This window comes from Mytilus trossulus, chromosome 1 (assembly GCF_036588685.1).
Source record: "Mytilus trossulus isolate FHL-02 chromosome 1, PNRI_Mtr1.1.1.hap1, whole genome shotgun sequence".
Lineage (NCBI taxonomy): Eukaryota > Metazoa > Mollusca > Bivalvia > Mytilida > Mytilidae > Mytilus > Mytilus trossulus.
This window is the reverse complement of record NC_086373.1, coordinates 39476036-39492594: the sequence shown is the minus strand read 5'-3', so window position 1 is coordinate 39492594 and position 16559 is coordinate 39476036. Positions and strand designations below refer to the sequence as shown.

General features: G+C 30.8%; 1 protein-coding gene across 1 annotated transcript; it reads left to right on the top strand.

The window, feature by feature from the left end:
* Positions 1-5073: 5073 nt before the first annotated feature.
* LOC134724181 (OTU domain-containing protein 5-B-like) lies at positions 5074-15552 on the top strand. Its single transcript, XM_063587440.1, has 10 exons — positions 5074-5641; positions 6347-6440; positions 7159-7223; positions 7621-7777; positions 8468-8616; positions 9700-9762; positions 10375-10506; positions 10901-11117; positions 11856-11987; positions 12300-15552. Exons 1-10 carry the CDS (start codon positions 5231-5233, stop codon positions 12410-12412), a joined length of 1533 nt encoding a protein of 510 aa, XP_063443510.1. The 5' UTR covers positions 5074-5230; the 3' UTR covers positions 12413-15552.
* The last annotated feature ends 1007 nt before the right edge of the window (positions 15553-16559 follow it).

Below are 16559 nucleotides of genomic sequence, written 5' to 3'. Positions count from 1 at the left end.
GTCCAAATAATTTTAGTTTTCGCACTCTTAACTTTAGTAAAAGTGAATAGAAATCTATGAAATTTTAACACAAGGTATATGACCACAAAAGGAAGGTTGTGATTGATTTTGGGAGTTTTTGTCCCAACAGTTTAGGAATTAGGGGCCAAAAAGGGCCCAAATAAGCATTTTCTTGGTTTGCGCACTTTAACTTTAGTTTAAGTAAATAGAAATCTATGAAATTTTGACACAAGGTTTATGACCGCAAAAGGCAGGTTGGGATTGATTTTGGGAGTTTTGGTTTCAACAGTTTAGGAAGAAGGGGTAAAAAAAAAGGTCCCAAATAAGCATTATTCTTGGGTTTTCGCACACAATAACTTTAGTACAAGTAAATAGAAATCAATGAAATTTAAACACAAGGTCTATAACCACAAAAGGAAGATTGGGATTGATTTTGGGAGTTGAAGTCCCAACAGTTTAGGAAAAAGGGGCCCAAATAAGCATTTTTCTTGGTTTTCGCACCATGACTTTAGTATAAATAAATAGAAATCTATGAAATTTTAACACAAGTTTTACAACCATAAAAGGAAGGTTGGGATTGATTTTGGGAGTTTTGGTACCAACAGTTTAGGAATAAGGGGCCCAAAGGGTCCAAAATTAAACTTTGTTTGATTTCATCAAAAATTGAATAATTAAGGTTCTTTGATATGCCAAATCTAAATGTGTATGTAGATTCTTAATTTTTGCTCCCATTTTCAAATTGTTCTATACCAAAGTCCAAAGGGTCCAAAGGGTCCAAAATTAAACTAAGTTTGATTTTAACAAAAAATGAATTCTTGGGCTTCCTTGATATGCTGAATCTAAACATGTACTTAGATTTTTGATTATGGGCCCAGTTTTCAAGCTGGTCCAAATCAGAATCCAAAATTATTATATTAAGTATTGTGCAATAGCAAGAAATTTTCAATTGCACAGTATTCAGCAATAGCAAGAAATCTTCAATTGCACAGTATTGTGCAATAGCAAGAAATTTTCCATTGCACAGTATTGCTCAATAGCAAAAAATCTTCAATTGCACAGTATTGTGCAATAGCAAGTATTTTTAATTGCACAGTATTGTGCAATAGAAAGAAATATCTAATTGCACAATATTGTGCAATAGCAAGAAATTTTCAATTGGAGTTATCTTTCTATGTCCAGAATAGTAGTTGAATCAACTTAAATCGTTGTTTGATACAATATTCAATTTATATTCACTTTTACTACCAACTGATAAATTAAAACAATATTTACCATTCAGTGATAACAAGCACTTTTTTTTACATTCTAAATTTTAATATTTTATGATGTATTTAAATGAGTAGTTATTGTTGCAAACTCCATTAGAAATTCGAATTGAGATCAGGGAAAGGGGGATGTGGAAAAAAAAATGGGGGGGGGGGGGGTCAAGTTTTCTCATTTCAGATTTCATAAATAAATAGAAAACTTCTTCAAACATTTTTTTTAGAGGATTAATATTCAACAGCAAAGGGAATTGCTCAAGGCAAAACAAAAATTTAAGTTCATTAGACCACATTCATTCTATGTCAGAAACCAATGCTGTGTCAACTATTTAATCACAATCCAAATTTAGAGCTGAATCCAGCTTGAATGTTGTGTCCATGCTTGCCCCAACCGTTCAGGGTTCATCCTCTGCGTTCGTATAAAGATGCGCCCTGCGGAGCATCTGGTTTTAAATGTCTATGAATTTTTAAAAATTCCACCTGACAACCGATCATACAATAGTTTGATAAACTGAATCAATGCAGACAATATCATTAGGATTATGTACCCTTATGTTGATTCAATGCTAAACATGGACATTTTATAGAAAATCCACAGCCTTTATCCTTGTACTATCATATTCGGCAATTTGATGACTGATGGATTTAGGATAATTGCATGCAGTGCTAGCATTGATTTCCTAAAAACAAGTTTATTAATATAGTTATTGGTTAAAACATAAAAATATGGACCAAATCAAGTACACCTTTTAGGGTGCGCTCGACTTTAGTGACTCTGCACGAGGTATTTTGGAATTTACAGGTTGGTTAGAACTTTTTGTAAAAAATAATCACTAGCACATCATAAAAAAAATCAAGTGGGTAATCCATGTTTCAAAGGAGTAGGTCCGGTAAGGGCCGATTTTGGCCTCAAATTTCAGGTTCATCTGACGAAAGATTTTGACCACTTTTTAAACCCTTAAGTGTCTATTTTATTTGAATCAATTAGTTTATGTGAAAGATTTTAACTGATTTAGTCATAAAAAACGCACTGATTCAAGCTAAAATATGAAAAATCTACCAAATATGCTGAAAAATGTCACTTTTCAGATGTTTTTTGTCAAAAATGAAAGTGGTCGCATCCGTGTTCATACTCAACCTTTATATATGTTATGTATTATCATAAAATACAACTTACTTTTCAATATTAAGGATGAACATGAATGCGGCCAATTTCGTTTTACGCGAAAACCGTCTAACATTTAACTAAAATGCTAGAATTGTGAAGATTTCAGTAATTTAGCATGACTTAATGGAGCTAGTACCCGATATATGTGCATTGTATAGTCAAAAAACAGCCCATATTTATGTAGCAATATAATTTTACTGTCCAATAAATAACTAAAAGTTTACATTTTAACAATTTTGTAAAACAGCTATATTTTGGGGCCAAAAAGGGGTCTTACTGGACCTACTCCTTTTATTACAAAAATCTCTAAATTAAAGGCTGTGGATTTTCTATAAAAATCTTGGTTTATTTGCCACAAAGAACGCCTTTTCTTTTAAATGCAATGAAACAGTAAATTATAATGCTTTCCGTCAAGTTTCTCCCTAGAATATGTACAAAATGGCCTGTCTCTATTATTCATTTTATCTGTAGTTTTGATACAATTGATGTTTGAAAAATTCGTACAAAAATGGCTACAGAAGGGCTCATAAACCTTAACTGATGCTCATTTGCTAGTTGATACATTTTCTTTTAAAATACAACTGGCATATAACGATCGTAATGGTCAATGTGGATAATGGCAGCATAGAAATATACACACTAATGCTTTTTAATATGTATATACATATATGTTCTGATGGCAGACAGTGATATATATTTGCTTGTAGCAGAGACATACATATGTCTCTGTATGTCTCTGCTTGTAGTATGTCCGTCTGACGGTGTGTCTTAATTAAACTCATTTGTCAGATGCTTATAATATGTCAAGTTTTGATTCCTCAATTTATGCAAAACTATATCTGGTTTTAACGAGTTGTGTCTGATTGGCTTATGTAAAATTACATTGATCTATTTTGGTTATTCGATGCAAGACGCCTTGGTGGTCACAGTCATTTTCGCCATACTTTGTAAAGTCATTTCGGCCATACTTTGTAAAATCGGTTTGGCCATAGTTTGTAAAGTCGTTTCGGCCATACTTTGTAGAGTCGTTTCGGCCATACTTTGTAAAGTCGTTTCTGCACAATTATTATCCAATCAGACGTAAGAACCAGAAAACACTAGACATATTTAAACTTCTAAAGACTCGTACATATTTTCATTTTTACATACACAATAACGCAATGGAATCTTTTACCAACTACAGTTGTAAATACACAGTCTGTCAGAGAGCATCTTGCATAATATGCTGTTCTCCTCACTCTCATTTAAATAGCTTCATCTACAGTACATTACTACATAGGTTTTACTTTAATCACAACATCTGTTGTCTACATTGTTGTCGAGCCTGCAACTTTTGTTGCAGAAAGCTCGACATAGGGATAGTGATCCGGCGGCGGCGGCGTTAGCTAAATTTAAAGGTTTATATTTTAGAAGGTGAAAGACCTGGATGCTTCATACTTTGTATATACATGTAGATGCCTCATGTTACGAAGTTTCCGTCAGTCACATGTCCAATGTCCTTGACCTCATTTTCATGGTGCAGTGACCATTTGAAAAAAAGTTCAGAATTTTTGTAATGTTTAATTCTATCTATCTATCATAAGTAATAGGACAACTATATTGGGTATGCGCGTACCTTGCAAGGTCCTCGTGCCCGTCAGCCAGTTTTCACTTGACCTCGACCTAATTTCATAGATACGTGAACAAGGTTAAGTTTTGGTGGTCAAGTCAATATCTCAAATACTGTGAGCAATAGGGCTAGTATATTTGGTGTATGGAAGGACTGTAAGGTGTACATGTCCAACTGGCAGGTGTCATCTGATCTTGACCTCATTTTCATGGTTCAGTGGTTATGGTTAAGTTTTTGTGTTTTGGTCTATTTTTCTCATAATTTATGCAATAGGTCTACTATATGTGTTGTATGGAATGATTGTAAGGTGTACATGTCTAGCGGGCAGATGTCATCTGACCTTGACCTCATTTTCATGGTTCAGTGGTCAAAGTTAAGTTTTTGAGTTTTTGGTCTTTTTTTCTAATATTATAGATTATAGGCCAAAGGTCAACTACTAGTATATTTGGTGTATGGAATCATTTTATGATCTATATGTCAGTCCCGCAAGTTTTATTGGACCACTTCAATTTAACGGTTCATTGCACAGTGTTAAGTTTTTTGTGTGTCTTGGTCTGTTTTTTCTTAAACTAAAAGTAAATGGTCAACTATATTTGTTGTATGGAAGCATTGTTAGCTGCACATGTCTGCCTGGCATGGTTCATCTGACCTTAACCTCATTTTCATGGTTCATAGGTCTTTGTTTAGCTATCTTGGTTAATGTTAAGTTTATGTGGCAGTAGTAATAAAGCTTTATACTTCGGACTATCAACATAATATCAATGATTCGTAATGAAGGCGAGACATTTCAGTGTGTGCACTCTTGTTCTTGATGGTGTGGTGTTTTTAGTTCTTTTTTTGTATTAATACTTTTAACTTCCAAACTGATTGGAATCAAATCTTTAATACATGTTATTGTTTTGACGAAATTTCCTAAAGCACTTTTTTTTTTAATAAATCTAACCTTTCAGTTGAATAAATGTACATGATGGTGCCTTCTGACATAATATTATTTTCTGGAAGTAGGATAGACCAGTTTACCGGAAATAGTTAAAAACCAAAATATTACGCATGACGTCACGTACCAGACGCCATTGTCAATATGCAACTTAGACGAAGGGCAATTTAATTTTGATAAATACGGGGATTTAAGGGAAAACCAATAAATAGTGAAATAAAATTTAGTTAAACAGATATATATTGCATTGAACTATGACTATTTTACCGAAGAAAAAGCCAAATAAAGATAAAAATGAAACGGAAACTGCTGACCATTCATCAATGGGTCACACACATACAACCAGTGAAAATCGACACGAAAAACCAAGTCGTGGTAGAAATTCGCCAACAAGATGGTTGCCGTCCACTTCACGGGACGAACTGCTACCTGGACAAGATCCAGGCGGATCTTATGAAGGTTTTGATGCTTCAAACAGCAATAAGAGGCGTCACAGGTCATCACCCCACAGAAGTTCAAGAAAACATAGACAACATAATCACCAAAGATCAACGCCACATGCCGCTTCATCCTCTTCACAGGCAAATGAGTATGAAGAAACAATAACTGGACATAACAGTGATGATGAATATGTACCACCAAAGTGTCCAGATAATATAGAAGAGGTGTGCAAGTTTTAAATATTGTAAAATTGATGTGTCTGTTTTCATAACACTTAAAAGGAATTTAACCAATGAAGCTTCTATTAATGTACTATTGGGAAAGATGACAATATTTATTGCCATTTTATTATATTCCCTATTATTAAACTTCATACATTCTAGTCACAGTTTCTACCCTCAATGTTATGCTTTCGTCCAATAGAAAACTTTTATTTGATGAATTTGTCTGAAGCCTGGTGACCCTAAGTTAATAGATGTAAATGTGTAGTAGATGCATGGTTATATTATTATATCATATCAATAGCTTAACCTACAGCATATACTAACATGACTAAAGCCTTAATCTGAAAGAGAAAAAAATATTATTGTTTAAAACCGATTTAATAAAAAATAATAATTAAATCCTGACATCCCGAAATTCGAAAAAAAGAATTCCTGGATCTTGAAAGGGTCAATCCCGAAATTCCTGAGCTTAAAAAACCTTGATCCTAGCGTCCTGATATAGGTCCTATCCCCCCTCATTAATACTGTCATTAACAAATTATAGAATTAAAATTTATGATAATTCTAGAAAGTACAAAAATGTAGCTGATTGATATAGAACGAAGGAATAAACATGATAAAATGTGTGACATTAAAATGTCTAAATTTTTAGATAATAAAACTGTAATCATATTATATATAACATAACAATATTATTTTATGTAGCTGGAAAGTTGGTTTGAAACTTCATTAAAAGAACAGAAAGGATTTATTATAAAGAAGATGGGAGAAGATGGAGCATGCTTGTTCAGGGCAGTTGGTTAGTTTAATTTTGTGACATTATTTGTTTACAGTTTCAAAGAAACAGGTAACAACCAAATGCAACCTGCTATTAAATATTCAAAGAAAAATAGATCAGAGGAAATATGTTTACAGATTTATAAATTTCCTAAATCTATTTAGAACACACAAATTAGTATAAAAATTGAGTGTCATATTCTGTTCTCAGAATTTGGCTACAACATGTCAACAAACAACTCTTCCTAAAAATGTTACATCCATATTCATATCTGCTTTAGCCTATTGTCAAATTATTTGTCATCAAAAATACAGAAAAGGCTTGTTCACTCTAGAGTGTGCATAGTGGTGTGCATAGTGGACTACAATGTAGCTAATACATGTGTAGCTACAAAATGTATATAGTCAAAGCCCACATTGAAGCAAGTTCACGCAACTAATTTGCGGTTATTTATATTCATTAATTTCTCCAAGTCACACTGAACTTAGCTGTGTACAAATTAACGAACCATTAATGCATTGATATTATCAAAATCATGAAAATATTGAATTTTCAAGTAACAAATTAATTGTCTGTTTTTCTTTGGATATTTTTACTGTTCAAATTTAACAATTTAACGCTTATCCTATTTTGACTTGCGGTTGCTACAACATTTGTTACATACATGTACTGTTAAAGACTCTACAGCATTTTTAAAAGACTGAACATGCATGTCTAATAATTCATTATTTTGTTTAAGCTGACCAAATTTATGGTGACCAAGAAATGCATGGAGCTGTCAGAAAAAATTGTGTAGATTACATGGTAAGTAATTGTCCTATTGTTTATCTATGTTGGTGAGTTTCTGTTTCATTAGCAAATATCATAAGAAAGGGGTTAAAACTTAAAGTGCCTTGAAATTGATTAACCTCAAACTTAAGATTAACAAGATTTGGATACACAAGAAGTACTAGGTTTTTATTTAAGAAATATTTTTGTTGTTCCTAATAGAAAAAACTAAAGGCATATTGGGTTGCTAATGATTGGTAGGATAAAGACACTTTTTTAGCCATTTAATTTGAAATTCTTATAAATATTTATCAACATTACAATTCATGAATAAATAAAAAATATAATAATTGGAATAGTAGTTAGTGCTTGTTTTATTAGATTATGAGAATTATTGTGTATTACATGTATATCATGTATATTATTATTTTAGGCAAAGAATGCTGATTATTTTTCACACTATGTCACAGAGGACTTTACAACATATCTGAATCGTAAAAGACTTGATAATTGTCATGGAAATCATGTAGAAATGCAAGCAATATGTGAACTGTTTAATAGATCTATTGAAGTGTATCAATATAGTCTAGGTTTGTACTGTAATTATATAAAAGTAGTTCACTTACCGACATTGTTCAAAATTTAGAATTTTATTGCAAAGAAAGGATATGGTATAACCTACCAAGAGGTTGTTCTCTTTGTTAAAAAAATTAAAAAAATGGAAACAAAGATGTGTTTGTTAAGGGACTATTAAATAGAGTAAGCAGAGTAACAACTACCAAGGGAATTAGCTCTTGGCACTGTGCTTAGAGTTTTCAATATCCTGTTTTTACGGTTACCAATATTGTTTATGGTTATATCATAATTATTTATCAAATTGTGTGAGAAACAAAACATTGAAGAATATAGCAATAAAAAATAGGCTGCAAATTAGTGTTTTGTGAACTTGGAATGAATATATAAATTATTTACTTATGTTATTGAGGTTGACTCATCTCGGTTGTTAGATCAGTGTTTGTTCTTTCATGGCCTATTCATTAAATCTGTAGCTGTTCTTCAAAGACATCAAAAGGATAACTTTTGAGTGGCATATGGAAGCATCTGTTGATAGGACCAATGTATTAATGATATTTTCTTATACCTGAATGGGCCAAATGTGTAATTATCATGGATATGTGAATTGAAATCAAGTTTCTCAGCTGCATAAAATAAGTCAATTTTTTTATTGCTAGCATTTGTTTGTTCATTCTCCTTCTGTATTTGTTACTTTTCTTTTACAGAACCAATAAATACATTCAGTTGTTCCTACAAAACAGATAATGAACCGATCAGAATAAGTTATCATCAGAACACACATTATAACTCAATAACGGATCCATATAAAGCTACAATTGGTGTAGGTCTTGGTCTACCAGGATTTCAACCAGGGGTAGGTATTTCATTATAACTCTATAATTGATCCATATAAAGCTACAATTGGTGTAGGTCTTGGTCTACCAGGATTTCAACCAGGGGTAGGTATTTCATTATAACTCTATAATTGATCCATATAAAGCTACAATTGGTGTAGCTCTTGGTCTACCAGGATTTCAACCAGGGGTAGGTATTTCATTATAACTCTATAATTGATCCATATAAAGCTACAATTGGTGTAGGTCTTGGTCTACCAGGATTTCAACCAGGGGTAGGTATTTCATTATAACTCTATAATTGATCCATATAAAGCTACAATTGGTGTAGGTCTTGGTCTACCAGGATTTCAACCAGGGGTAGGTATTTCATTATAACTCTATAATTGATCCATATAAAGCTACAATTGGTGTAGGTCTTGGTCTTCCAGGTTTCCAACCGGGGTAAGTATTTCATAAAAAACTTACTGAGCTCAATAATAAATCCAAATGAATTTTAAAATATGCAAACCATGTATTAAAAAAAGAGTACAAGGTTTCAGCTTGAATATCAGTGCAGTTGACTCAATCAGCACTTTTGTGCAATTATTCAGATATTTTGGGACACCGTGGCTAAGTAGAATGAATGCCAAAAATACTAAGTGAACAAATCCCTATCTATAGAAAATCTGTCTATAAATTGAACCAATATAAAGCAGTTTTGACAAACTAAACATTAGTGGACTGTGAGCATATCCCTTGAAAATGAAATTCAATATTTCTAGGATAAACAAGGCCATATTTAAACATATTTATAATTATTTTGTTAATTTTTCCATGTTTTATCACAGGTCTAGAAGTAGTTAGTCCAATTTAAACAAGACACTGTAGGATGAAAAATAAAATATGTATGAATTATTGTCACTTGTTGAGAGTGTAAGACGTAAATTATTAAGTATAACGGTAAACATAACAATAAATTATTAACTCATTACTAAGGAATCTTATATTGAAAAGAATTAATTTTTGAATTAGCTTTATAAGTTATAAAGCAACTTATTGCATTCAACCATAAGTATATTTTAAGTAGTAATATTTCATCTTGTCTAAATTTCTGTTTATAGTTAGCAGAGAAAAATCTTATGGGTGACGCTGTACAACAGTCTGAGAACACTCATATAGAAAAGGTATGTAGCTAATCATGATAAACCATTATGTGTTAGTTTTGACCGTCCGGCAAGCACATGGATGTAAAGCAAACAATTACTCACATTGAAGTCTTTTAAGTGATTTAAAGATATAAAACCACATCAGCACTCTCAGCAGTCTTCACGATAAACTGTTAAATCTACAGGCCCAGAACTAAATTTTTGAAAATTTTTAGTTGGATTCTGTCAGATTGTAGATATGATTTTTACAGGCCCGAGAGCAATTTTGCCACTCAGCGTGAAGACTGTCTCAGTACTGTTTTGACTTTCTAAATTCCTTGGAAGATTTCTTTATGTACCAGTACTAAGATTTTGGCAGTTTTCATTTGTTTATTCTACTAGCTGTGTAAAATTTGCTTGCTTTGATGGTTATAGAAGAGAGTTCAGAAGAGCAAAACAATAAAGAGTCAAAAGATAACACAGTGACTTGTGAAAAATCTGTTGTAGTATGTTTTTGATGTGTATATCATGCATGGTCTCTGATTGAAGCAGTTTCCAAGTAGTCCTTCAACAGTACCTGACTTGAACTACAATGTGATAGTCAAATTGATAATGTTTATAAAAAGATTGACATTATTTTTAATATTTTAGTGCATGTTAGAAGATAAGCTGAAAGAAACAGACTGGGAAGTCACCCAAGAAACCATAGAAGAACAGGTGGCAAGAGAGTCTTATCTCCAGTGGTTGATGGACAATCAAAATAGGGCAAAATCTCATACTTCTGTAAGAAAATTATGACATTAAAAAAAAGGAGAAAATTTTCCTTATACACCTGGGTCAAATTTTTATAGTTTTTGTTTAAATTTTTATCTGAAATAAATATAGCTATTCAATTGAGCAAATTTGAAAAGATTTAAAAATTGAGCATATAGGTTCCATTAACCTATCTTGGGAGATTTTGTCTGGTTAAAAACTTTACTTTGTGTTAATTCATTTATTTGATGTAAAAACATTCTATTGAACTGTTCAAAAATGGTGGAAAAAAGCTATCATGTAAGATTTGGAGCAAATATTTAAATGTTAGATGTATAATTCATAAATGAACTTATATTTCTAATGCATAAAGACTGGACATTGTTAATAGACGAGTTTGTAAATGTGTTTTATTGTATTCCAGACAAGATCAGCAAGTGCTACATGTACCAGTTGTTTAGCAAGTGCTACTTGTAGTTCATCCTGTGATTTAACGTACAGTGATAAACCTAGCTCTTCTGAAGGGAGGATGGGAAGGTCCCCTCGTAACCGTAGTAATCCTAATTCACAACAAAACAGCCCACAACAGGTGGATATTCCTGAACACCATTCTCCAAAACTAAGCGAACAAGGACGAACAGGTTAGTTCAATTGTGTCCATTAGAAAACCAGTTTCTAGAAGAACCTTTGAAATGCACTTTACCAATAGAATCATGCAAAATTTTATTAGACAACATGGATGGAAAACAATTTAATCAAGATTTACATAAAATATTGTAAACCAACTTATTTTCGCGGATACTTAATTTCGCATTTTACCCTTTGTAAACTATTTTGAGGCTATTTAATTTCGCGATATTCTAATATTTGGATATAGTTTAATAAGGAAAGATCTAAGTGTTACATATTCACGACGATTTACATTCGAGTTAATTTTCTACTCGCGAAAGTCGCGAAAATAAATCGCTTGCGAAAATAAGTTGGTTTACAGTATATTTTTTTTGGGGGGAATCCCAGACCCTTTAAATACTTTTGTCTGGCCTTAAACAAAGCAGGGTCATGATCATGTTACAACAACAAGTAATTAGATATGCTTGTGATATAAGATATTTATATTAAATAAATATTCTAATGTATTTCAACTTATAAAAAATGTTCTTGCTTTTTTTTTTCTCCGTTTAAAACAGCAGGGGATTTTAAAAGAGAAATTTTCCCGTTACGGCAAAGTTTAAAGTCTGATAATCTAATATTTAACATGTTTTTTTTCTCGCTCAAATGTCTCTTTGAAACATAGAACTTGTATGATAACTTATCTTAAACAAGCTAACATCAAATTGTAATAAATTATTTGATTTATAAATTATTATTTTTTTTTCAAGGTTCACCAAAAACCCATCCTGAAGTAGAAGCCATGGAGGCCACAGTTTCTATACCCCCGGGAGCTGTTGGTGGTGCTTTTAGCTTTGATGAAACCAGTTCATTGATGAATCACCAGTCATCACTGCTGAGTGGTAAGGATAGATATTGCTATAAGTGCCAGTATTTTTCTCTAGTTAGTTCAAGTAAAAAGTGTTTTTGTATTGACACCTTTCTTGCTTGATATAGACTTTTGTTCCAGAGTTTGTGTTTCTTGTCAGAACTTTCTTAAAAGGAGCTTGCTGAGAACAAATATCATTTTAAACATTTAGACATGTGCAAATAATAATAAAAAAGTGTTTATAACCGACAAAAAAAGAGTCAGTATTACCACAATAAAACCATAAATTAATTCAATAATTGACAAGATTAAGAATATTATTGTATATTTTTAAAATATTTTTCAGGATATCAAGATTGGGATGAAGATGATATCCTTGCACAAGTTCTTGCACAGTCCCAACATGAATATTTAGACAGCTTGAGGAAAAACTCTGATTTGTCTCCCTTTAACAGCTAACATGTAGTTTTCGTTAGACATTTTAATTTTCAAATTTTTGCACTTCTCTTAAAACAGCAGAATTATTATATAAATAAGCAGATATTTCTGAATACAGAAATATATTAGTCAAAACCTATTGTTAACATATTCCTGTTGAAATGTTTCAGGGTGTATAAATTTTAGAATTGTTTTGATTTTGAAGTCTTTTGTTTTATTTTGATGTTTTTGAAAGAAAAAGAATTTTTGTATGAAGTGCAAAGATATTTGTATCAAAAATGCCAGGAGCAGATTTACAAAACTTTTTAACAGTCATTTTATTATTGTTATGACCAGTTTTACTGCTCTCTCTGTTTTGCACAGTCCCGATATTTTTACATTATTTCAATATGCTTATTACAATTGTACACTTTGAATTATAGCTATACATATATAATAATATGAAGAAACAAATTTGTACACTAATTTTCAATGTTAGTTTCATCATGTTGCACATCCTTAAAAATTATATATATTGAAAAGTATTGAATTGTATTTATTTTATTAGACAGATATTAGATAGAAATGTGTCATTTGGGGAAATTGGGAGGAGCCTAAACAATTCTTTTGGTTTCTCATTTTTTTTTTCTTCTTATCAAACATGTCAAATTCGTTGTATTTCCAAACATTTTCTAAGCTTGTTTTGTACTAAATTGATATTATATACCTTTTTTTACGGTAATTAGTTGAAAATTTAAAAAAAATTATATTATTATTTTCAAAATCTTGAAAGAAAATCATCAGAATGAGTACAGGAAAATCAGACCTTGTATGTAAAAAAAATCCAATTGAGAGTTAAAATTACAATGGTTCCTAACATAAAAAAAGGGACTTTCCAAAAAGGAATAAGGCGTCATATTAATCAGAGAGTTATGTGGTTGATTTTTATATTACGAAGCCATTTTGAATTATTCATGTTGTTTTTAAATTTATGACTTGCCTTATGAATTTTTGTAGTAGAATATATTAAGAATTTGTTTATATTTTGTGATAACTAGAGAAACAAGTCCAGTGCTGACGACTGTTTTTTTTTCCTTTGCATTTATCTTTATGCTTTTTTTTCTTTTATTCCAAGACCATTCATCAGACGATCTTATATCATCCTTTAAATGCCTTCGAATTCATTACAAATTGAATATGTACAACTCATGAAAAACTTTTGACATATATGTTATTTGGTACTTTCATTAACAGCATTGATTTGATGATATTCATATTTTCATAAACTCTTTATAATTATGCAAATTATGCAAATTACCCTTAAAACCGATAAAATTGTAATGAATATTCATGACTGTACGGGTTAATTCTGCTATAAAGATTAATCTATTGTATCATCTATTGTACAACAATTTTTATAAGTTAAGGTCAAACTGAAATGAATCTCTATAAAATTGTAGTTGGCAACATTCATATTTTGAATACATCCATTCAATTTGAATTGTTTGTTATAAAACAGATTTTTAGAAGGATTTCTTTTATAGTAAAATTTGTAATGAAATTCATGCACTTGATTTCTAAAATAAACTGAAGAATGAGAAAGAGAAAACAAGATTGCAGCATTATTTTCTAAATCCTTGCCCAAAATTTGTAAGTTTGTAGGTAATTTTTTGGGGACTTTATTAAAAATAGAAGGTTAAACGGTATAAAGTATTTCTATCAAATGTCCCAAAAAATTGGTATGTAAGGATTTGAATCGAAATATACTTTCTTTCTGGCCTTTTAAAATGTATCTGATGGTTAACACTATATATTGGTATTTTTTTTTTAATTCAAACCCAGGGATATCAGTTTTACAAGCAATTCCATTCGATGACATATTTTTCAGTCTTATTAAATGGTCTTGGATATATAAATCTGTGATTTATATTAGTTAGAGTGCTATGATTCCTTATTTGTTAATTATAATTATTTATCATGTATTTCATACTTGGTCTAGTGGGTACCAATATCAATGTATTTACATTGGTATTAGAGTAGTAAAAGACTTTATGCTATAATTTGTCTTATTTTCTAATGTAATAGACCACTTTTGAGTTCATCTGTCACTGGAAAAAACTCGTCAATTATACACGCCTTTGTGAGGTCATTAACCAGATTGAGGGGCTCGCCTGTATCTCTGCACTATAAATGTTCATCAAGTGCCTTGGTGATCGTCATTGTGCAGGATAAACTAGAAATAAAGTTTGTTCAGTAGGTACTTAATCACAATGCCCTAATGACAGCGGTGCAGATTGTCAAATATCAGAATTTAATTTGCCCAATATATCGTGCAATATAGCTTTTATAGTTTTTCAACCACTCGCTCAACATGGAAACCGAAGTCACGAAGCACCTAAACAAAGTTTTTGACGGAAATGCATCGAACTTGAAAGTTGTCTATTGTATTAGACAGCATGAAAAGAATGAAAAAGGAGAAAGTATTGTATTCTTAATAATTAATTTCAGGATTTGTGTTAATGTTTACAATATGTTTAGTAGAAATAACATAAAGGGAAATAAAGTGTTTTGTCTACAACAATAATTTCTTGTAGTTTTGATTTTGCACATTAAAAAATATAATGTGTAAATGTTACATTTTTGCAATAATATTCACATGTCCATTGCTTAATTTTCAATTGTATATTTTATCATTATGATATAGGAGTATGTATGACTATTTAATTTTCTTGGAAAAAATTATGAATTATATATAATAATATAATTATGTGGGTCTTCACTATAGATAGCCCCATAAAAGATGTTTTATTTTCTATATGATAATGTTTTCCCATAAATACAGTATGTGGTAAATTTCAATACAAAGTGATCAGTTTTACAATTATTTGTTTATTTACATATATTTACAAGTAAAACTGTAGATACATAAACCTATAATTTTATCAAAAGATAATGTCATGTGTTGAAACCAAAATTGTTTTTGTTGAACTTTGGTAAACTTGAGGTAAAGACACCAGTATCAAGTAACTGAATTGTCAGAGCAATATTAAATTGAGTCTTTAAATATTATTACAGTTTTAAGTCACATTTTAAATATTGATACTATTTCTAGGCAGCAATTTACAAAAAATAAACTTGCATTTCGTCTGTTGTTCAACACTTTGAAAAAAGCACCCTAAAAATTTAAACTTACAATATTGGTAAATGGAAATAATAAGAACTGACTATTTGAAAGGATTTTGGTTAAAAGAAACATGGTTTTGGTTGTAAAAAGATATTTTAATAGAAGATATAGTTACAAAGAAATTAAACAGAAATATTGTTAAGATTACCACTTAAAACTGTATCTTGTTTTGTTTTTTATTTAGACTGTCCTGATTTATTCAAATATAACAGATACAGCTATCAACAAACTGTATTCATGACAGAATATATTTATGATATATGTGAATAACACAACAAAAACACAATATTACACCAGGTCAAATATGATGCATGTATACTGTAATTTTCTGACAAAATTAAAATTGTCTTAACATTAATTGATATTACAATTTGATAGGGTAGATGTATGATTTTATTCACAGCGTCAAAATGTTTGGTCATTTTCTAAATTTTTAGATTTTGGTCATTAGTCTTCAGTGAAGTGTTTGTGACCAAGCAATACAACATCTTTAAGTTTTGAAGAATCTTGTTTTAGTACAGAAGTATGTACTATATACATTTATTAATTGTTTTATATAGTTAGAAAAAAATACAAATGAATAAATGTCTTTTTAAGATAAGCTAAGATCTGTTACAGATTGAAAGAGTATGATTTGTGTTGCATGTACAGCTGATTATAATAGTTGTACACTTGGATCATGAATTAAAATGATTCTCAAAAGAAACATGTCTGTGTATTAATTGCCTTATCCCATGAAGAAAATATGTTATGATTTCATTTAGTGAGCTTTCCTCATCACTTGTGGTCCCTTAGTATCCATTAACTTTTACAAAAATCTTTTCCTCTGAAATTACTTGTCCAAATAAAACCAAACTTGAATTAAATCATCCTTAGGGTATCTAGTTTAAAAATGTACCAAAGTTCTCTTGTTGATGTGGTTCATAAGTGTTTCTCGTTTCTTGTTTTTATATAGATTAGAATGTTGGTTTTCCTGTTTGAATGGTTTAACACTCATAATTGTTA